Source organism: Martes martes (genome assembly GCF_963455335.1).
Source record: "Martes martes genome assembly, chromosome: 9".
Taxonomy (NCBI): domain Eukaryota; kingdom Metazoa; phylum Chordata; class Mammalia; order Carnivora; family Mustelidae; genus Martes; species Martes martes.
Window position 1 is genome coordinate 37,256,691 of NC_137896.1, and position 22,391 is coordinate 37,279,081.

The 22,391-nt window shown below is 43.2% G+C and overlaps 1 protein-coding gene across 1 annotated transcript in view; it reads left to right on the plus strand.

Annotated features, from left to right (window-relative positions):
• The window catches only part of SPTLC3 (serine palmitoyltransferase long chain base subunit 3), a 138,003-nt gene that overhangs the window by 77,423 nt on the left and 38,189 nt on the right, over positions 1–22,391 (plus strand). Inside the window, exons 7-9 of the mRNA XM_080814494.1 lie at positions 5,648–5,753; positions 14,199–14,418; positions 22,226–22,352. Coding sequence (XP_080670620.1) covers positions 5,648–5,753; positions 14,199–14,418; positions 22,226–22,352 — 453 coding nt within the window. The remainder of the gene's footprint in view (positions 1–5,647; positions 5,754–14,198; positions 14,419–22,225; positions 22,353–22,391) is intronic.

Consider the following 22,391-nt stretch of genomic DNA (forward strand, 5'->3'; position numbering starts at 1 on the left):
TGAGAATTAACACCCTGGCTTTCCAGGACTTCAAGCCCTGGATAAATTTCAACTCTCTGGAAAAACTAACAACTTCTTCCAGAGATTTGGAAACTCGGGACTGAGGTGATTTTTTTCGCTGAATTTGCTCACTTTACTGATAATGATGTGGGACCTAGATTCTGGAATAATGTTTCTCAGACTTTAACATACACTAAATTCACTAGAGGGATTTTGTTAAAATACAGACTCGGATGCAGTAGATCTGGGGTGAGGCCTGAGCTTCAGCATTTCTGCCAGTCTCCCAGGTAACGCCAATGGTGCTGGTGTGGGACCACACTTAGTGAGGGTAAAGGCAATCTCTGTCCTCAAGGGCATCACAAAGGGCTTCTTGAACTAGTCTTGGAGAGGAGAAGCAGTCTTCTCAGCTAGAATTGCCATGGGGTCAGAGCCCTGGGCAGGCCAAGGATTTGGAGAAGTTGGTATAAATTAATTAACTAACTAGTTAATTAATTAATTTTTTTTGAAAAGGTGGAGAAACAGAACCAAGGTTCTACCTAAAGGCATTTAAAGCCAAGAGGAGACAGAAGAATGAGTGCAATGTTTGTGGGGAAACTCTTGGGTTCTGCCTCTGAGGGCTCAGCAGTGCTTTTTCAGTGGAAGTTCAGACCTAGAAACAGCACCGAGACTACTTTTTATGAGCCACAACATTTTAGATCTTAAGGTCTGACTTGGACTCCTGAACTGGGTTGTTTTCTTTAATAAATACAGTGATCGCCTCAATATGCTCTAACAACTAACAGTACTGAACCTTTGCTGTAATGAGCCTTTTACATGTACTAACTCATTTGAGCCTCATAAACACAAGGCACCTGCTAAGATTATCCCCTTTTTTACACACAAAGAAACAGGCACACAAAGTGGGAAGGAGAGACAGAGCTAATAAGAGGCAGAGCTGGCATGTACACCAAGGAGACCTGACTCTAGTTCCCATTCTTAAGCATGATGCACTTTTACCTCCTTTCCAAGCTGCCTCCCTCTGGCTGGTGAAGGGCAGGAGCCTCCCTCTCCCTCTCCCATGCAACTCTCCTTGAGCAGGGCAGTTGGGTTAGGCAGATGCAGCCACGGTTCACGCTGGTTACCCTTGAACTGAGATGCAGGACCCCATCCCAGCACTGACTTCTGAGCCCCCACATCATTCCCCAAGTCACATCTGACCTTCCTGCATTGACCTCAATGGTCAAGTTGCTCGTATGATCCTCTCCTCTGGTACACAGGCCCTGCCCCTAGCACCTGCCTCACCTTCAAATCAGCTTGGTCCTTTACTCCCAGTTGCCTTGGTGCCCTTGCAAGGAGATCACCTTGCTTCTTGCAGACCTGCCCCAAGGCCATGCAACACCTCTCCACATACCCACAGGGCTATCAAGAAAATCTGAACCAAACTATTTACCCAAACTGCAAAACTTAATGTACCAAATTTTCAAAGCATGAGAAATTCCCCCATTAATCTCAAAAACATTTACTTTGCTTACCAAAGTTAGCCATTATGATTATGCTTTCCCCCAAAGGATAAACAAGGTACATTTCCCCCCATCATCATCTAAAAAGTACGTATAATTTATTTATCATCGTTCCCAGTCACTTGAGTAATATTGCTTCACAGTTCACATTTCAGTTCAACGTTCAAGGATGAAACTGAGCATCTCCAAAGGAACAAGAAGAATGGAGGACAGATGGAGAGCAAGGACTTAGAGTAACCAGTAGTGTTCCTTCATCATCCAACCGTCTTTTCACTTAAGAGATAGCTGATGAATGCCTATCATGCGCAGGCATGATAATATTTTTGGTGAGGAGCCCACGGAACAGGGAAGCAGAGGGTGTAGCTAAATGCACCTTGAGGTGGTTTTTGCGGAGCCCTGAAGATCAAGGGAAGAACCATCAGCCACACTGGGCAGCATAGGAAAACAGAGCTGATGATCATCGCAAGCACCATGACTGGCCCTGGATCCAGAGGCGTGCTGGTATTATCGGGGCTTTGAATTTAAGGACAGGCTCAGGAACAAGCCCGCAAAGGGTGTTTGTCACATAAGCCTGATGGTAGTTTCTGGCACATCGTTGGATTATTCCAAGTATTTAGCAATTCAGTAATCTGATTCACCATGCCTTTCACAAACTAGGGCTTGCTTTGCATGGATCTCCAGAATGTGGCCTCCGTGCCTTCATTTTTGATAGCTAACAGTTCATCCCCCATCATGCCAGCTCGCTCCTCTCAGCCAGTCACAAACCAAAGGAAATCATCTTAGTGAGCCAGGCGGTGGTGAATGATGCTGAAGGCATTGCTGATATCCAAACTTGTGGTAAAATTACGAGTCCATAGTGTGCAATAAGTTTAGAACTATATTATAGTGTTGTGTGTGTGTGCCTCGAGGGCATCAAATTTATTTTTTTTATTTTAACTTCCATTTCTCAGACCTTTCTTTATAAATCAACAAGAAATTGGTTTGTTTGGGTTTGGTTTTGGGTGGTTGGTTTTACAAACCTTCTGGCATTAGTTTGTTCATCAGAGAAAACAAAAACTTAATCATTCTTTCCGACTCCTTAGAGGTGTCATGAGAATTAACTTAATGCAAATATAAGTGCTTTATTAAGCATCATTATTTAAAAATCCCTTGCAGATGTTAGTGTGCGGCTTGCTGAAATAGTACACTCTCACAAGGCCTGCAGAACATAAACCACAAAGCCCTAAATCCTACGGGTCTGTAACCCACACAAGCTCTTAGCATTAATAGAGCAAGACCCTAAGAACCAAAGAGAAGCTGCCAGACACTAATGTAGGTCTGGAATCCCACACTGAGTGAAGTCATCCCTTTTTCTGCCCAGCTTCTCTGTTTCTAAGGGGCCGGTGAGCTTCTGCTTACTGGAAATAAGGTGGGAAATAAGGCTTATTGATTTTTACCCTGCTCAAGAATCCCAGTGTGTGGACACCAGCAGCTGTGTGATGTTTCACCAAAGCCTAGCCCCGTGGAACTCTCTATTCGAGTGAAACAGGTCCCTACCATAGAAGGGACCACGATTCCTCTCGCTTCCATCAGCATAATGCATGAAACACATCATGGCCATTGAAAGGCTTGTTCTCTGTCCTGCTTATTATTAAAAGAATGGGGAGAACCTTGTTTTTCTTTAGTGTTGTTTATTTTAAACCTAATCCCATGCTAAGCCTATAATATGTATGGGACCTATTTGATTGCATAAACAATAGAATATTCTCTGCCTATACATATTTTTCAAAATCTTAGAATAGTCATTTTTTATTTTTTTATTTTTTTAAAGATTTTATTTATTTATTTGACAGACAGAGATCACAAGTAGGCAGAGAGGCAGGCAGAGAGAGAGGGGGAAGCAGGCTCCCCGCCGAGCAGAGAGCCTGATGTGGGGCTCAGTCCCAGGACCCTGAGATCATGACATGAACCGAAGGCAGAGGCTTTAACCCACTGAGCCACACAAGTGCCCCAGAATAGTCATTTTTTAAATGGCTGGTAGTTTCGTTCACTTGGGTTTGTTTTTATTACTATGGCATTGGGACCACACTGATCATGTGTCCTTTCTGTACCAAACAAAACTTATAAATTCCAATTCCCAGAAGGAAAAACACTCTTTAAACAGGAATGATTATATTCATCATCTCTTCGTTCCGTTCAGAGACTAACAGGCCTGCAGTAGATTATAGAAAACGGAGCTGTCTCCCTCAATCACAGGGGCTCCTTCAACATCTTAGGAACCCAGCCTAAAGCAAAATGTCCATACAGGTGAAGGTTTATTATCCTGGAAATTCTCGAACGAAGAAGAGCTGCTTTTCATTTCCTTGGCTGCCATCTAGTGGGTAATGATGTCATGTCACTAAAACACATGACATCTGTGAAGACAAAAGATGTCTGCCTGTCTTTAAAACAAACCCCCCAAACACAGGTAATTAAAGAAATATTATTGCAGACACGAGGCATTTATCCTTTCTCGTAACTTCTATTTAGATCCAATGGGTTATTCTCCTTCCTTTTTCCATGGGAAGGCAACCGATCGAATGATCATTGATATGGCGCTAATATTGTGCACTAGGACGAATGCTGTAAGGAAGCCCTAAGGCAGATCCAACCACAGACTGGGAACTAAAAGGTAAAGTTTCAGGGCTCTCCATTGAAACCAAGAACCCCAGCTAACTTGAGCTTAGACCAGCGATAACCCAACGAATAGCTGTTTCTTTGGCACACCTGCTTCTTGTTGCAGTGACCAAAATCAATATTGAGACTGTGCCGTTTTAGATTTATCTCTACTAAGTTTATCCTGTGAGCATTTTTAATGGGGTCTCTAATTCCTGGAGAACATTATATAACAGGTCAGCTGTTTAGTAGCATCTCCGTCTTTCCAAATTACAATCAGATTCCAGACTAAGTTACATTGGTTTCAGATTCTCAAAAAGGGAGGGCTCAGGGAGGTACAAAACAAAACAAAAAAAAACAAAAACACACACACACACACAGTAGAAATACAAGGAGTCTAAAAAAACAAGCCCATAAGCCTCTGCCTTTTATCTCTCTCTCTGGGCTTTGCAGGTTAAACATACACACAAACATGCACACACACACACACACACACACACACGCAGCTGAAATGTAGACCAATCTTTCCCAGTGGTCTCTCAACCGAAGCCCGGTCATCTACATGTGATTGCAGATAAATGAAAAGTCCATACTAATTATATTTGACGCCACAAGTTAAGAAGAATTTTCTAGCAGACATCCATCCTTCCTTGTTCTACATGACCATGGGGCTTGAAGAAGGGACAACAGCACTCATTTAAGGCAGTCGAAGGTAGTGGTTCCAAATGTGGGTCATGGTACAAGACTGCATGGGTTCAAATCCTGGCTTTGCTGGATTTGACCTCATAGACCTCAGGAGACTTACCAGACTTTCCTGTGCCCTGGTTTCATGAAACATAAAATGAAGGTGCCTCCTCTTTAGGGTCTTGGTAAGGATTAGAAGAATTCTTACAAAAAATGTGCTTGGAAGGATACCTGGAATGCAGACAGGGCTCGATAATGGGGAGCGCCTATTAATGTGTCCAGATGTTTCCAAATAATTTGCAAAGGAGTGCTGATGGTTCCCCTGATTTGGAGTTCTGAGGATGTCAAAGGTCAGGTCTCAAAGTATAGACAGTGAGACACCTGCCAGCAAGGCCACCACTCTGTACAAACTCAACTAACTCTAAACATGCTCATGCCTAAACAATTGGTGAGTGTTAGTTTATGATATCTCTGTGAGTTCATTTTAACCTGGTAACAAAGCTGAAGTCCCAGGGATGCATGTAATGTAGCATTTCTATTTCTGTTGAAGCAGGAGAGGAGAGCCTTTAAGAGCTTATGAAACAATGTGCCTCCAGTGGGGGTTGATTCTGCCTGTTATACAAACCCCACAAGTCATCTTGTTGGAGTTAAGTTGTACTAAAATGTAAGCCCTTCTCTCCCCCCAGGTGTTCTCTGATTCCGATTTTGCTCCCCGAAAAGCTCAGGTCTGAGCCTGAGCCCAAGAAATCTGATGCTGTCTCAAAAAAGAAAATGGGGGAGGATAGAAAAACCTTCTTATGACTCAGTTTCTCTTTTGGTATTATTTAAAGACATGCAAAGCCTTGAGAAGCTCCTGAGAGATGCTGTAATCTACGGCCAGCCTCGAATCCGCAGAGCCTGGAAGAAGATTCTCATCCTAGTGGAGGGCATCTACAGGTATGGAAATAACCAGAGACATTTTAAGGCACTGGGGCCCACAGTGAGCTGACAACTGAGGAAAGTCTGACCTCTCCTAGCTCCATGGAAAAATGAGTTGGATGTAAGATATTATGAAGGGACTGAAGCCAGAGCTATTAATGTGAGCTGTCAGGCCTTGGGTCACCTGGCTTTTTAATGTCTCTGCATATGACAGAACACTTCAGAGGCTGGATTCTTGTGAAGGTGTCCTCAGAAATGTCCTCCCAGGGCACTGATAACTTGCATTGATTCTCTCCACTACCGTTGGCTGCCCCACAGTTTCAAAGGCCTAGAGGGGCTGGGTTACTCAACATCAGAACCCTTCTTGCCTAGGGTGTGTGAGTTTTTCAGTTGGTTAAGCATCAGATTCTTGATTTCTACTCAGGTCATGATCTCAGGGTCACAAGATGGAGCCCTGAACTGGGCTCTACACTGAGCAAGGAGCCTGCTTAAGATTCTCCACTTTCCCTCTCTCTTTGTCCCTTCCCAGCCCCCCACTCGCAAGCTCTTTCTCTCCAAAAAAAAAAAAAAAAAAAAAAAGAGAGAGAGAGAGAAAAGGAATGCTTCTTGCCTTCATGGCATTGCTGGTAGGTACCCAGATGCTTCTAGTTGGCGAGTGCACCCAAATGCAAATTGCCTGCTGAACTGGGCCAGTTGTTGGCATTAGAACACAAAAAGCCAGCGCATTTTCCACAAGGTTAAGACTAATCTCAAAGACAATTCTTGATCCAGAGCTGGAAGTGGCTGGACTTAGCATCTGAAGGTGTGCTCAGTTTCCCACTGCTTTGAAGCCATGCAGACAAAACACCCACTAAGCCACTGAGAGCTTGTACAAGGCAAGTTGTGATGGAATTGGTTTCATTCTCTGTCTGAATTGGTTATCACTACTGAAATGGAAATTGCCTCCAGGCCATTCTTCTCTCTAATGCCCTTGTCCCTGAGTCAAGGAAACATCATCTCAGAGTGCTCCCTCCTTAAATCAGTTCTCAAACAATCTTCATGTTCAAAGAATTGAGGGAGTTGTTTCTTAGAATTATGGAGAAGCAAACAATATCAGATGGAAGAGAATGAGAGCTTAACTTCCCCACAAGGAGAAGTGTGCTCGCAAAGGAGACTTAGATCTGATGGGACTTTCCACTCAGCCAGAGTGTGCATCATTTCCATTCCATGAATGGATAACAAGCAGCAGAAGAAACGTGTCTCTACCCTTTTTGGGAAAAAGAAGTGCGTTCTCCTTGATTTAAAATAATAATAATAATAATAATAATAATAATAGTAACAGTAATAGTAATAATAATGAGCCAGGTACCATCTTGTTTTTTTCCCTCGCCCTCACTGTCCCAGCGCCTGGTGTTCTGGATGTCCCCAGTGCTACTGTAGAGTTGCAAAGATGGCATTGCAAGTTTCCAGCAGCCCACGTTATGTATCCCCATCAATAACTCCTCGGGTCAGCCCCCAGACGGTACCCTATTTATGAAGTCTTTTGGGGTCACTCTGGCGCAGCATTCTCAATCAAGGTGATTCCCTCCCACAACCTGCCCCTATCTTGGAGAATTTGGACAATTTTCAGTTGGCACAACAGCCACAGAGTACTACTGGCATCTAGTGGGCAGAGGCCAGGGATACCGCTAAGCATCCTACAATGCACAGGACAGGCCCCCACCACAGAGAATCAATCTGCTCAAAGTGTCAACAGTGCCAAGTCTGAAAGACCCTACTGTAGAGTCATTCAATTAATAATTCAATTTTATAAATAGTTTACTCACTAGCCTTAAACTTGCTACTTTTCAGAAATAATCTTATTGACTCTGGGTTGTCATAACCTCAAGCCCAGATCTTTCTCCCTGTGTGATCTGTGCCAGCTGCCCATCTGGGAAGAGAGTCTTTATCTAAACACATGTCATTCGGACCTGGACTTGTGGGAGCATGGATCAGCTGAGGGAGAGCAGACTGGGCATCTCCTTTAACCAGAATTGACAGAATCCAACTGCAAGTAAACAGAACTTGGCTCCACTAAAGGAAAGTTGTGTTTGAAGTACTTTGATTGTAGCTGAAATTAAGTGGACCGGACCACCAGCATTTTACTGTCAACTAGTCCCATCAGTTACACAGACAACTCACTCCAGCAGCTGGGCTTGTTCATGGCTGGGCCTGTGTCCTACCATGATCTCAGGAGGACAGCAGAGACAGGTGTGGACTTCTGGCTCCAAGCCGGCATGGCACCAAACCACAATCTGGGCTTTACTAGCAATGGGTCCTGCCCTGTTATCTGATACCGTGTTACAAACCACCCAGAGCATGATGGCTTACACAGCAATGAGTTATTATTTCCCACACCACGATGGGTTGCCTGGACCCACTGGGCAGTTCTTCTGCTCTACATGGTGTTGCCTGGGGTCATTCATGGGGTTGCATTCAGCTGGGAGTCCAGCTGGAATCTGGAACATCCAAAATGACCTCACTCAATACTAGCTGTTGGCCAAAGTACCTTGTTCCCTTCTCTTCTCTGGGGTGCTTGGTCTATAGGCTCTTCTTATTCAGCAATCAAGCCAGAACTTCCTTATAACATAGTGCTGTCTTCTGAGAGAGAAAGGAGAAGCTGCCAGTCCTTTAAGGGTGAGGCCCAGAACTGGTATAACATCATTTCTGCCATGTTCTATTGGCCAAAGGTCAGCCCAGATTTAAGCGAAAGGAAGATAGAACCCACCTTTTAATGGGAGGATTGGCTTGTGTGTAGAAGGTTGGGAAGACTTGCAGGCAGCCATCTTTGGAGGCATTTATTTGTATGAGGAAACCTCCACTTTCCTTGGATTTCCTTCATAAAGAGCTTCCTTTTATCTCATCTGACGGAATCTTGTCTTTACGTGAAAGTGAAACTGTGATCTCCAAAGGCCCATACATAGCTAGGAAACAGGGCACCTCTAAAAAAGGCTCGGTACTTCCTGGGTCCTCAGTTTCCTCATCTGCAGAATAAGGCTAACCAAGACTGGAGTTCTGGAACATAGTGGATGTTCTCATTTGTTGTTATCACCAAAAAATGAAATTATTTCCCACAAAATTTTCTAAAGGGCCAGGGTTAATAATGTGAAATCAACAGTTCACAAATGCACTTCTACTTGTTAACAAAGTGCTATGGACACATACCCTGTTGACATCAACACAAAGCCTATTTGAATTTTCACTCCTGTATTTTTTTTTAATCTATTGCTGTGGTTTGCCACCATGAGCAAAGCCTCCCCTACCCCCCACCACAAATGCCTCATATAAATAAACTTTTCATAATTCCTAAAAAAGAGTCAGCCAAATCAGAGAGTTTCAGGCACGCATCATGGTAGAAAAAGCAGATACCAAGTCTAAGAAACCCATCAATTCCACAAAAGCAGTTACGATAATGATGATTATACTAACAATGATAACAATAATAGTGTCACCATCCATAAACCATCTAAGTCTCATTATATAGAGAGAGACTATGGAGGAGGCTGGATCTGGAGAGAGGCCTGGGATCAGCGTTCAAATCCCAGTGTTGTCACCTACAGTTCTGTGCCCTTCATAGAGTTCTTTTGTAAGTATTAAATAAGATCATAGAACCTCGTTCTTGGCAGAAGCCCAGTCTGTGGTAAGCCCACCACCAAGGGCAGCTGTCTGGATCATTACATTTCTTTTCAGTGGAGGAGGTTGCAACATGGAAAACAATAAGCTCTCTGCATAGTGAAGCTGTTTTCTCCACCCAGCTGAAGGATGGATGTCAGGGGAAGGAGCTTGCATTTACTCTGTGTCTACTCCTTGCTTCACATGTGTGATCTTGAGGAAACCTCCCCATTCTCTTGGAGGTTACTGTGAAGAGGAAGACACGTAACCCAGGACAGGTAACTGAGATGAAACAGAGCCAAGATTCAAACCAGGTCGCCCCGCTGGAACAGAGGTCCAGTTTCAACAGAAGACTCTACCCCTGTGGCCCCATCCCGTGAAATTAACATGGAAACTGTAAAAGTCCTCCGTGTGGCCTCCACCATTTACCTAGTCAGGGCTCAGTCTCTTCATCTGTAAAATAGGGAGAGTGAAACTTGAGATCTAAAGTTCCGTGAGTTCATGGTTTGGGGCTTAAAATTACAATCATACTATTATAGTGTTCTCACCTGCATTTTCTTTTAAGTATTACTTTAAAGTCAGACTCTTCTAGTTTTGTGTCTCAGAAAAGTCTAGTTGGTGGATTCACAGTGGTCAAGAAGTCTCGAAATTATTCAAAAATATACTAGAGAAGGGCAGGGGGTCCCAAATAGCCTGGGAGATGAAAGCAGCATGACTGGAGCTCAAACGTTCAAAATAAAAAGTATTGAGAAATAGTGACCAGCCCTTCCAGGAAACACATACGTAAATAAATCTTTAAATCTCAGAATGCCATTCTCTCTAAGGGTGTAACCCCTTCTCCCAAAAATAGTGTAAGTTTAAGGATTGAGAACTTTAACCTATGATTTAAATACATACAGGAAAAAAGGAAAAGAAAGTACTTTATTTCTAATTAGTCTTAGTTCTCTTCTTTTTCTCTTTTTACCCTCTTTTATTCCCTGGATTATACTTGGGGCCAACCAAGGAGATTTTTTCCACCATGTAAGTTGGCAGACCAGTGGTTTAATTCCAATCCTGCCAATGGATAATATGCTTTCTATGTGGAGGAGAAGGTGGTGAGAGGGAAATTTCAAAAAAGAGTCTTGCCACTTAGCTAATACATTATGTAACAGAAAAGATATAAAGAAATTATTCTTCAGCTTGTGCTTCAAGACTAATTCAAATCCTTGCACAGAGCTTCAAATTAAGTGATGGAATTATCTCTACCTACAGTTGTATTTTAGTTGTTTTTCTTTCATTGAAGTCAAAAGAAAACACAACTTGCCATTCAGGAAGAAAAAAATAAAACACCATCCTTGTTACAGGAATAACATAGAAATCCTTTTTCTACGTATGCACCAATCTCAATATCCCACTGTAGGAAAGGGTTTGATTCAAATTTGTTCACATTAAGAAAATGAAAACTTAGTGCAGGTGAATATAACTCTTTATAAAAGTTGAGTTCTCCCCAGGACTCATGCGTGCCCTGTAGTAACTCCAGAAATCAACAGTACTGTAGAGTCATTAATCTTAGAGGAAGAAATATAAACCAGGTGGGCAGACTCCTAACATCAGCCTGACCAGCCCCGGCAAAGGATGGCTAATTAGCTGCCTTGAGTGTCTGCAAACTGTTCAGCATTAACTCTGGCTCCTGCCAAATTCAGTTCCAGAACAAAGAATGGTTATTTGTGACATGTCAGGTTTTCAGCATAGTTGTGTTACCAACTTATAACATGTTAAAGATGAGAAGTAGATCCTAGAATTTTGAGGGCATATAGCCATTTATTATGTATGACACCCATATGCCTCTTTCCTGGAAGATTCAACACAGAACATTGTTAAGGGCTCCCTATTTCTCAAGTCAGGCCTCACTCCAAACATTTCCTCCTACGCTCCTCCTAAGAACAAGAACAACCCACTGAGTGCTTGTTATGCACCAGACACTTTACAAACATTATTTCTAGAAAGACCTTATGAGGAGGGTTTCATCGTCATGCTTTCTTTACATCTGAGAAAACGGAGGCAGAGTACATTGTGTAAGTTGCCCAAGCCCTCAGTTGGTAAGTGGTGTGGCTACACTCTAAGCCCAGTCAGATGGCTGTACCTTCTCCCCTCAATGGAAACCATGTTAACAAACAATTAATCTAAGAAAATACTGGAATTAACTCAGAAACTTATATAAGAGAAGATGAGTGTCTTTGGTTTCCATTTCATTAAAATCTGAAACCAGCCATTCAGAATGACTTTGTGAAAAACACAAAGGCAATAAGCTGGACTTCATTAAAATTAACAAGTTGGGCTTTGCGGAAGACCATGCCAAGAGAATAAGAAGACAAGCCACAGACTGGGAGAAAACATTTGCAAAAGATACATTGATAAAGGACTGTGATCTAAAATGTACAAAGAACTCTTAAAACTCAACAGTAAGAAAGCTAACAATCTGATCGAAAAGACCTTAGCAGACACCCCACCAAAGAATGTATGTAAATGGAAATACACATAGAGAAAGATGTTTCACATCATATGTCATGGGGGAAATGTAAATTAAAGCAATAAGATACCACCACACGCCAGTTAGGATGCCAAAATCTGGAAGACTGGAGAGGATGTGCAGCAACAGAAAGATTCATATATTGGTGGTGGGAATGCAAAATGACACAATCACTTTGACAGTTTGGTGGTTTCTTACCAAGCTAAACATACTCTTACCATACAACCCAACAAGCATGTTCCTTGGTATTTCCCCAAACTGGTGAAAACTTGTGTCCACACAACACCCTGAACATGGATGTTTATAATATCTTCATTTATAATTGCCAAAACTTGGAAGCAGCCAAAGTGTCCTTCGGTCAGTGAATGAATAAGTAAACTGTGGGGCATCCAGATGATGGAACGTTATTCAGTACTAAAAAGAAATGAGCACTCAAGCCATGAAAAGACATGGAAGAAACCTAAATGCATATTATTAAATGAAAGAAGGCAATCTCAAAAGGCTATATAGTGCATAATTCCAACTACATGGCATTCTGGAAAAGACAAAACTATGGAGACCATGAAAAGATCAGTAGTTGCCAGGGGTTGGGTTGGGGGAGGAATGACGAGTGGATTTGTAGGGCAGTAGAAATAGTCTGTAGGGTATCATAAAGATGGCTATATGTTGTCATACATTTGTCCAAGCTTATAGAATGCACAACACCAAGAGGCAGCCCTCATGGTAACCATGGACTTTGGGTGACAATGATGTGTTGGTATAGGTGCATTTGTAACAAATGGACTGCCCTTGTGGGGGATGTTGGTAATAGGGGTGATGATGTGTATGTGTATGTGGGGCAGGGAGTATATGGGAAATCTTTACCTTCTGCTCAGTTTTGCAGTGACCTTAAAACTGCTCTCAAGAACAAAGTCTTTTTTTTTTTTTTTTGAATAAAGTCCTTTAAAGAAGCCAAAAATACAAATGCTGCACTTGGTGGCTGGCTAGTCTGCGCCCTCCAAACCAACACCTCTTGGCCTGGGTCACTGCACAACCAGCCGGACTGTTTTGACTGGACTGACCTAACACTTAAGTTTATTTTTATAATGCATTAAATTTAATAAATAAATTAATTAGGAAGAAGGGAGAAGTTCAACTTTCTGTTGGCATCAATTGATTAGTTCTTGAACTAAACTGAAGGGTTGCTTGAGCTGTCTGACAAGCTCCTTTGCATGGTGAGGGTGAGAGTCTGTGTGTTTTCATAGGACTCACCTGTCAGGGCAGTCAAAACTGTGTGTGGTGTAGACACAGCCCACAAAGTGTTGTGAGAACTGATGAAAGCCGAAAGTCCTTTTAAATCCATTGAGTTCCAAAGGTGCCATGTAAATGTGAGTTTTACTTATTTATTGCCTTCATATTTTTCCCTTTTCTGGAGGACTTGAAGTGTTTTTGCAATTTACAATACCATGAAAAATTAAGCACTTAGGGCTAAAACAAAAAGGTTCCTCTATGGCAGTGGTTCTCAAAGTGTTGTCCCCAGCCAACAGTAGGATGTCTCCTGGGAGCTTGGTAGAAATACAAGTTAGTAGCCCTCCCCCACCCCCCCAGCCCAGACCTTCCAAATCAAAAACTCAGGAGCAGGGTAAGGGGGGAGCCATAGTCTGTGTTTTAACAAACCATCCAGGGTATTCTGATGCTCACTCAAGAATGAGAACAATTTTCCCTAAATGAGCAGAAAGAGGGGACATTACCAGATGCCTCAAAATAGCCGTTGACTCCAATGAGCAGTGAACAAAAGATCCTAAGAACTTTCTCTTGTGCTTTCATTAATACTATGTGTCTTAAGCAACGTTCTTTTGTGTGTTTTTAATTCTTACCTTTAATTTTGGCAATTTAAGCACTGAGTCTATGTCAGATAGAACTGGTCAAATAGACAGCAGCAGGCTGACAAAGAGAGATTACCATAGAGCAATTACATTAAAACTAGCAAAATACCTAGAATCCAAAATGGTCAGTCTAGTTACACTAGTTGACTTTACAAATAAATTGATCAACAACACAGTAAGATCATTGTTCATTTGGGAATTAGCTATAACAACTCGGAGCACTTTAATCTATCAAACGTAATTTTTTTTTTTAAGTAAAATAATGCCAGATCAGCTTTACAAGATCGAGAGGGTTGTCTTAGCCAACTAAGTTATGCCTTAGGAAGAAAGGAATTGTGTGTCCCTGTCACCACTGACTGGTGTCAGGACAGGTTGTCTGAGAAGGATTGGAAGGAAGACCATCACAAGGCTTCCCCGGAAAGTGTACGCAAGTGACAAGCATTTCTCCTTCTGCCCTAGCATGGAAGGTTCCATCGTGCGTCTGCCTCAGATCGTGGCTCTAAAGAAGAAATACAAGGCTTACCTCTACATAGATGAAGCTCACAGTATTGGGTCCGTGGGCCCAACTGGCCGGGGTGTTGTAGAATTTTTTGGACTGGACCCTCGAGATGTTGATGTGCTTATGGGCACATTCACCAAAAGCTTTGGAGCCTCAGGAGGTTACATAGCTGGAAGGAAGGTAAGCCAGGGATCCCTGTGTCTATTTAAAATCTGAAAGCTCTGGGGACATAGTCTGCGGCTTCTGTGGATACCCTGAGAGCTTTAGCTCAGTTCAACACACCTCAGTAGATCATGGCAGCCTGGATACAGTGGGTCCAAGGCCAAATCGGCCCAGAATGGCAAGGAACTCGCCCTCTAATGGTGAAGGGAAGCGTGTGATACGTAATCACGTTATAATAAAATGACAACACCAGCAGTGTACCTAGGCAAAGACTTGATACAAGGAGAGAGATAGTTAACTCTGCAGGTAGTAGCTGAGGAGTCTTAGAATAAATATCATTCTCAAAGGCAGAAGATGGAGGGAGGGTATATTTTAAAAAGAGGTAATAATGTATACCAAACACAGAAATGAGATAAGAGAAGGTTACAGAACTGTAGGTAGTTTGGTTTTGGGGGCATGAAAAACATAAAGTAGATAACAGAAACAGTGGGCAAAAAATGAGGTTGACTCTGCTACAAGTTCTGGGTTTTAAGAGTTTTCATCAAAATCATGGCAAGATCAGAAACACCCTTCTAAGAGATTTTCTGTGCAAAATAATTCTCTCCCACATGTTGGATAAGCCATAGGTCAAATTGAGTCACCCTCTAATACCTTTTTTTAAGGTTTTCTTCTTCCTTCCTTCCTTCCTTCCTTCTTTCTTTCTCTTTCTCTTCCTTTAAGTAATCTCAACCCCCCCAGTGTAGGGCTCAAACTCATGACCCCTGAGATCAAGAATCGCATGCTGGGCCAACTGAGCCAGCCAGATGCCCCCTCTCATATCTCATCTATAGGACTTAAAATTCTGATCTAATGGGATCAGACTATTGAGTGTTGTCCCAGTCATTTTGAGCCAATATCATCAAAGGGGTTGCCAGTATATAAACCAATAAATGTTTAAAAGAAACTAAAGAAAGGAGGGAAGAGCCAGGGAGAAAAAGAAAATGAAAAATTCAAACCTGGCTTTGAGGGATAAAGAAGCCATTGGTCTGCCCTATATCCAAATCCTAACAGCTGTCTCACACAGACCTACACCTGTCCCAGAGTGACTTGGGACAGTGATGTTGGTTCCACCAAGGAGACACATCAGACCCAAACCCACAGCATGCAGGTGGCATCACAGCTTATCCAAAATTCCCAATCCCTTACTCATTGTTACCAGAAGGAACAAGAGTTCAGACTCCTGATAAACCAGTTAGACAAATCAGGGACTGCAGCAGGAGACAGTCTGGCCAATTGAAATCCTATGATTTAAAACAACAGATTTCACTGTGACCATGAGAGGCACAAATGCTTCAAATGTTCAGGGTTTACAGTGGTCTTGACCCTTCAACAAGCATCACTTTCTTCTGAGCTCAAAGCACTGTTTTCCATCCTCCCTCCACTGGCCTGTGGGAATTAGCTTCGTAATGCTGAAAACATCGGGAATGCTTAGGATCCTACAAAATTTAGCTGAATCTGGTGAAAGGTTAAATGTTCCTTCCTCAACGGTGGAAGCAGAGGGATCAGAGGTTCTCAAATTTAGGAGGTCCCTTATCCGGGCTACATGGCTTTGTGAGCTTGTGGTTTTGTGATTACTTTAGCAGCAGTTCTGAACTACAAAATTTTTAACCAAGCGTAACTCTGTTTCCTGAATCAAGGGCACCTGAATAAACTAAAGTGAGCGGATCCTTGAAATGTTGTCAAATTCGGTACATGTCACATATTCCCCTTGGAGTTCCTTCATCGGATATCCACTTTAAACAAAGGCTCATGACTGGTCTGAAGTTAGGACCAGCTCACTCTGGCTCTCTCTTCCTATCCATCCTCAAGCCACTAGGACTGTTTTAAAAGTGTATTTATTCTTGTCTACGTAACTTGTATTCATTTGGGGTAGATACTGGGAAATCGTGGAAAATCATTACTCACATTAATCGCAATGCAGAAAAATGTGTAGATCTGTTCATTTCCTTGCTCTTTAAAATATTCATTCTCTACATGCTTGGATGCAAGGAACTTCATCATCCCTACACCTCCTCCTCCCGTTCCCTTTCCAGGAGCCTTTGTCTTCTCTTCCCCATCCATACTACACTGCAGTCTCTAAATTTACCACTAGATGGCAGCAAGAATTAGAGTCTTTGGCAGCGGTCCATTAGCCAACAGAGAGCCTTAACTGCCCCCTAACAGCAAGATAGATACAAAACCTAGAAAACATAGGGCAGTTTCAAGACACGGAGGGTGAGCCAGAGACTGGAGGCCACTTGGGAAAGTGTTTATATGCGTCGTTCCCTGATTTCAAAATCAGTCAAATGCGCACCTATCTGGAACGGTTTTGATGAGTAACGGGTTTCCTTCTGACTTGATAAGCCCAAGAGTTAATGGAATTTTTGCATCTGCTCATCTGTACCTTTAACTTTTTAAGTTCTGTTAATTTTAAATTATGTGTAGTTTCCATTTAAGTCATAGTTTTTATTCCCCTGGATTTTGAATTATTTTTGCCAAAAAATTTTGACTTAGAGTTTGTTTTAAACTATGCTTTTTAACTGAAAGGACAGAGGATTGGACAAATGCTAACAGTTTTAATTTGAAAGAAATCTTTCTATTTGGTTATTTAAATATTTAGAGTACAGTTTTTATAGCATTTTATCATATTTTTTATTGGATATTTTGGAATGTATATCTCAATTTGTGTGATTTGGGGGGGGGGGGAGTAACTGCAAAATATCCAGGATTCTAACCAATAGGTACAAAAGCAACAAAATGAACCATAAAAATGTAAAAGCACACACACTGGGACTCTACATTTTCCTGAAACCCTAATAATTTCAATTTCACTATGTTCATGTGGATCTTAGTAAATCTTGAAATTTGAAAATAGTTACTTGGGTCCAAAAATCTAGAAAAAGATAAAACTGTCTGACTCTCTTTTTATATGTCAAGTTAGCATTCATAGTAGAGGAACTATATTCCTAATAACAGTTTCTAGGACGCTCTAGAAGTCTTTCTGGAGCTAGTCAAGGTCAGGAATGTGTACATTAACGACCAGATAGGTCACAAAAGGAGAAGTGTTCGGAAAGAAACAAGGGGAGAAAACGTTGATCTGCTAAGAGAGTATCTTCAGAGAGTAGAGATTTTGTCTTGGCCTTGGGCTGCCTGTCACAGAATGTCCAACGAAGTCATTTCTGCTTGTTGGAATTTATTGCCCTGGCCTTGACCTTCTCTCCCCACCTTAGGGAAACCGGCAAAACGGTCTCTCCAGAGCCAGCAAGATTTTGCAATTTTGTTCACTTTGAGTTTGGAGCTACTGTAGATGATCTGTGAACAACCCAACTTGGAACGCTCTGTCCTTTCAAGACCTCTGAGGTGAAATGTCAAGAGACAATTACTTCTCTCCACCTGACAAGGGCTCCATGCCATGAATGTCTTCTTTGGAGGAAACCTGAACTGATGAAGCTAGGTTTATGTTTATTTTATACTTTGTGTCAGTCCAGTGGCAGAGAAGGTATTTTCTAAAGACCCTGCTTTGCGGAGACCAAATGTTTCTCAGGCATGTATCCTAAGTCCCTTTGTATGCCTGCTGCTAACCACTGGCTTTCATAGTCTCCCCAGGCTGAGCAGAGACCTGCAAATGAGTGGAGCAAAGGTAGCCTTCATGACTGATAGGCCGCGGGGCTGGAATGCTGGAGGAGGGAAGTCAGACAGGGCAGCCAAGTTTGGGGTGAGCATCAGCCCCAGAAGCCTGGGCGCCAGACAAAGTCAGGCCCCTCGCAGGAGCCAGCCTCAGCCCCGGCTGCATTTAACAGCCCTTTGAAGTAAATGGGGGTCACGGTATGAACACCAAGATGTTTATTCTAAGAGCCTCCTGTCTGATTTCCTCAGCAAACCACCCTTGCCCTTGAACTCCAGGCCTATGGGTAGAGAAAATAATCAGGGTTTTGAACTTACAAATGGACTTGGAAACCTCGGTAGGAGGAGACCTCTAACCCACTCTGAAGGAAGACATAACCCAGACTTGCCTCGAAGAGACCAAAGCCAACTCTTAATTCATGGCTCCCAGTGCCCAATGGTGGAATGCGAGAAGGGAATCAGAAACGGGGCTCTGCAGAAGTTACCTAAGGAGCCCCACCTTCTGAAGCATGCAAAAAAAATTAACCCCATCCACAAACAGACCCTCAGAGGAAGGGGACCAGGTCTAAAAGAGATAAGACTGTGGGCAAGAGAGTCTTAATGTTAAAAGGGAAGGATAACTGCCCTGATGAGACATTTATTCAAACTAAGAATGCACGTGACCTTGGCTTTATGAAATTTCCCAATTTGGAAAGGAAGATTACGGGTTGGGGACATTGAGAAGAGCCCTTGAGGAGCCCAAGGAAGCTTTGTTTTGTTTCTTTGTCTGATCTTTGCCAGTGATGCCCCAAGACTAAGAGAATATTTCTGTCCTTGTTCCTAAGAATGCAGCTTAGCAGTTCTCTATATACTTCGGGGACCCTCACCATCCTTCCTCAGTCTCTAAAACCCCTCTGATTTTCACTAGATCATCGGTATTTACCAGGCGCCTGCTAGGTACCCACCGCTGTGGATTTCAGAGGACTGTGTAACTCCGTCCCTGCTCTCAAGGGGGTCTCACTCACTTTCAAGAAATAAGAGCAATAGCCCCAAAGCATTTTGAGACTGATGCGATCCAATCTGTAGTTTAGTACTGTTAACACGTGAGTATACTGAGGATTCTCCCCTCCTCCCCCCAAAAAAGGAGCAATCTGTGAGCTAGGGAAAGAACCACAGGTCAAGTGGAAACGAAGGAGGTCGGCTCTGGGCTCCCCTGCCCGCCTGCTCCCCCACCACAGGCCAAGCCAGCTTGCTGGTCTGGAGAAGAATTATAGTGCGGTGCTAAGGGCAGGGACTCCAGAGTTAGGCTCTGTGGGTCCAAATCCTTGTTATCTAACCATGCTTGGGTTGGATAATTTTTGGATCTGTTCCATGATTCAGGCATCCCAACTATAAAAGGAAGATAAAAATAGAGTGATTGCGCAGATTAACACATGTAAAGTTCTTGCACTGGCTCCTCAAGTGGCCAAGGAATATCAGCTGTGGGCTTAGCTTCAAGCCCTATTATGTTTTCAGGGCCTTGCCAATTGTCATCAAATCTGGGTACTCTTTTCTTTAAAATGCCCTTCTCCTTTCTTTTCTTCTCCGACCTTTACTACCCCAATAAGGATGGAGGAAGAGCTGGGTGAAAAATCTTTGTTTTGCTATCTGGGTGTCCCAATGTGTAGTTCCCTAACCTTAGAACATTGCCTCTGCCAAACAAGAGGACTGGCATAGAGACACTTTGAGGAGTTTTTGTGTTTGGGTCCCCTCCTCCCAACCCATGCGCCCAGCTCTAAGGTTTAGTAACTTGCCGGTGGTCACATATCAGTAAGTGGGAGAGCCAGGATTTGAACCCAAGCAGCCCATTTCCAGAGCTTGTCCTGTAACTCTTCGGTCACGTTTCCCTTCACGGGGATAACCTTGTCTTGGAAGCATTGGCTTCTCGCTCTACTCCCAATTGACTCCTCCATTCTTTGATGATAAGATGCTGTCCCCATTCCCAATTTTAGCACAGGTCCATGCCTCCCCCCCTCCTCTGCATCCTTCAAGGCCAGATCACCTCCTTGAAACAGCTCTTTTCCAGCCCAGGTCCACAAGAGCCCCCATCATAGTGTCACCGGCGTCCTACTCACTCTCTTCCGCTTGGCTTCCCCACCATTGTCAGGAGGCACCAACTCTCAACAAACAAAGAAAACCCTTGTTGCTGCTCCTAGAGCAACACCGAACACAGAGCTGTGAAGAAGAACCTATGTGCCACTACTCTGGAAAGTGCCGTTCTCTCTTTAGGTGCTCCCTTCTCCCCGTCCTCCAGAGTGAGCTTTCCAAATACTGTGTGGCCAGTGACTTAAGTTAGGCCATCATCCTGCATATACTCTTCGCATATAGTGAAAACCCACCCAACTGCTTGTATGAGATTCACTAAACAAATGAAGAGATAGAAATTTAATCTTAATTTCAATGTAAGTGGATGATGGCCGCCAGGGACTGGCCTTTCCATCCTCCTTCTCTTCTTAGACTTCCACACCTAGAACAGAGCCTGGAGCAAGTCCATGTACAAACGTGCTGGAAGGAAAAAATGAAAACAGAGAAGGCGGCCCAGGAGTAGGGAGAAAAGAGGAGAAGGAAAGGACAGGGAAGGGAAAGAAGAGAAGGAAAGGGGAGGGAGGAGAGGGGAAGGGGATGGGAGAGGAGGTGAGGGAAGAAGAAAATACTTAGGAATGGAGAGAAAAAAAGATTTAAATGAATTTGAAGCAAAAGAGGGAAATAGGAAATCAGAGTAGAAGAAAAGAAAGAAATAAAGAGTGTGAAATGAAGGACAATAGGGAGAAAGGATGTTGGGGAAGAAGCAAGCATGGAAGGGGAGATTCAGAACGAAGGTCACATTGAAGGAGGCAGGAGGGAGAGAGGTCAGAACCTGGTCTGGCCGGGTCCTTCTGTGGGCCAGATAGATGCATCCCATCACCAACCACCTGTGAGACAGACCATTCACTTTACTGAGGAAGATGAGCTAAGAATGTTTAGCTTGTGATAACCAGGCCATCCATTCCCCAAGAGACACGGGTGAGTGAAGGGTGGGCACAGTCCCAGGCTTGGAGGTAGCCGATGAGAGGGCTTTAGGAGGAGATGCTCCTGCGCAAAGTAAGGCTCCTCCCAGTCACCTTTATGAGGGAATGATCGGAGAAGACCTCTCAGTGGGATTCTAAACCGTCTCCCTGTCCTCGAAGAGAAGGTGGCTGATCCTTAATAGACTCACTGTTAACGCAGAGAGCTAGCATGAGCCCATTAGCTTTTCTGCCGAGCGTCCCAAGGGTCCCAAGCCATGAGCCAGAGCAGGTGAGCCAGTGGATGGTCTGCTCAGCCGAGAGATGGCTGAGCACCTCCAGTGCAGCCCTCCCCACTGGGCATTGAGTTATTGGAACATCTTAAGGTTTTCAGCGGGCTTACCTGGGACCTTATATTCGGCCTTGGGAGTCAGGCATCCAAGTGAAGAATCATTCTCACCACGGAAGACCAGCAGTGAGTCAACATTCCAAGCAGTGCTGCACAAAAATCCCAATAGGTCTCTTCTGTCCAAGACATAACCAGAGTTCTCTTGGTCGTAACCTGCACTCTGGTTTAATTTCCCACCTCTCCCTTCTGCCACTCCCTACCCCCACCCCAAGTTTTCTTTTCCTCTTTATCTGTCTTCATTCTTTAAGACAATTCTACTTCCTCACTGAAGCCTTCCCTGTCTCCTCCAGCCAGCAATACCCCTCTCTTTCATCTGCAATCTTATAGCCCTGTTGCATATACTGGTCTGTGTATCCTATCACTTTTCCTCCTATTACTTTTCCACAGGCACAATCTAATGTTATATGCTCAAGGGCAAGAACCACATTCTGTATTCCTGGATATTCCTAAATACTAAACCAGTGTTTGTGCACGCTAGATATTCAACAAACATTTGGGAAATCATTCTCCTTTGTACATATGGTTTTGCCTTACAGACCTCAACTCCAAATTCTTAGCATCCCACTTCTGTATACCTCGTGGGTTTTTGAGGGAGATACTAAGAAGAAGAGATAGAAAAAATAAACATTTTGGTGATGCCCCTAGAAAATTTAGACCACATTCAAGAATCAAATGTCTTGTGCATTGGTGGATGGGAGGGGACTAGCTACAATTCTCACCACCAACACTGAGACTTATTTGCTTTCTATTTTGGTTTCCTCTTTTATTAAAGGACCTTGTGGATTATTTACGAGTTCACTCACACAGTGCTGTTTATGCTACATCCATGAGCCCCCCAATAGCAGAGCAAATCATCAGATCAATGAAATTTATCATGGGACTGGATGGGACCACACAAGGTAAGAGGGTCTGCAGTGGGGGACAACTCCCACAAATCC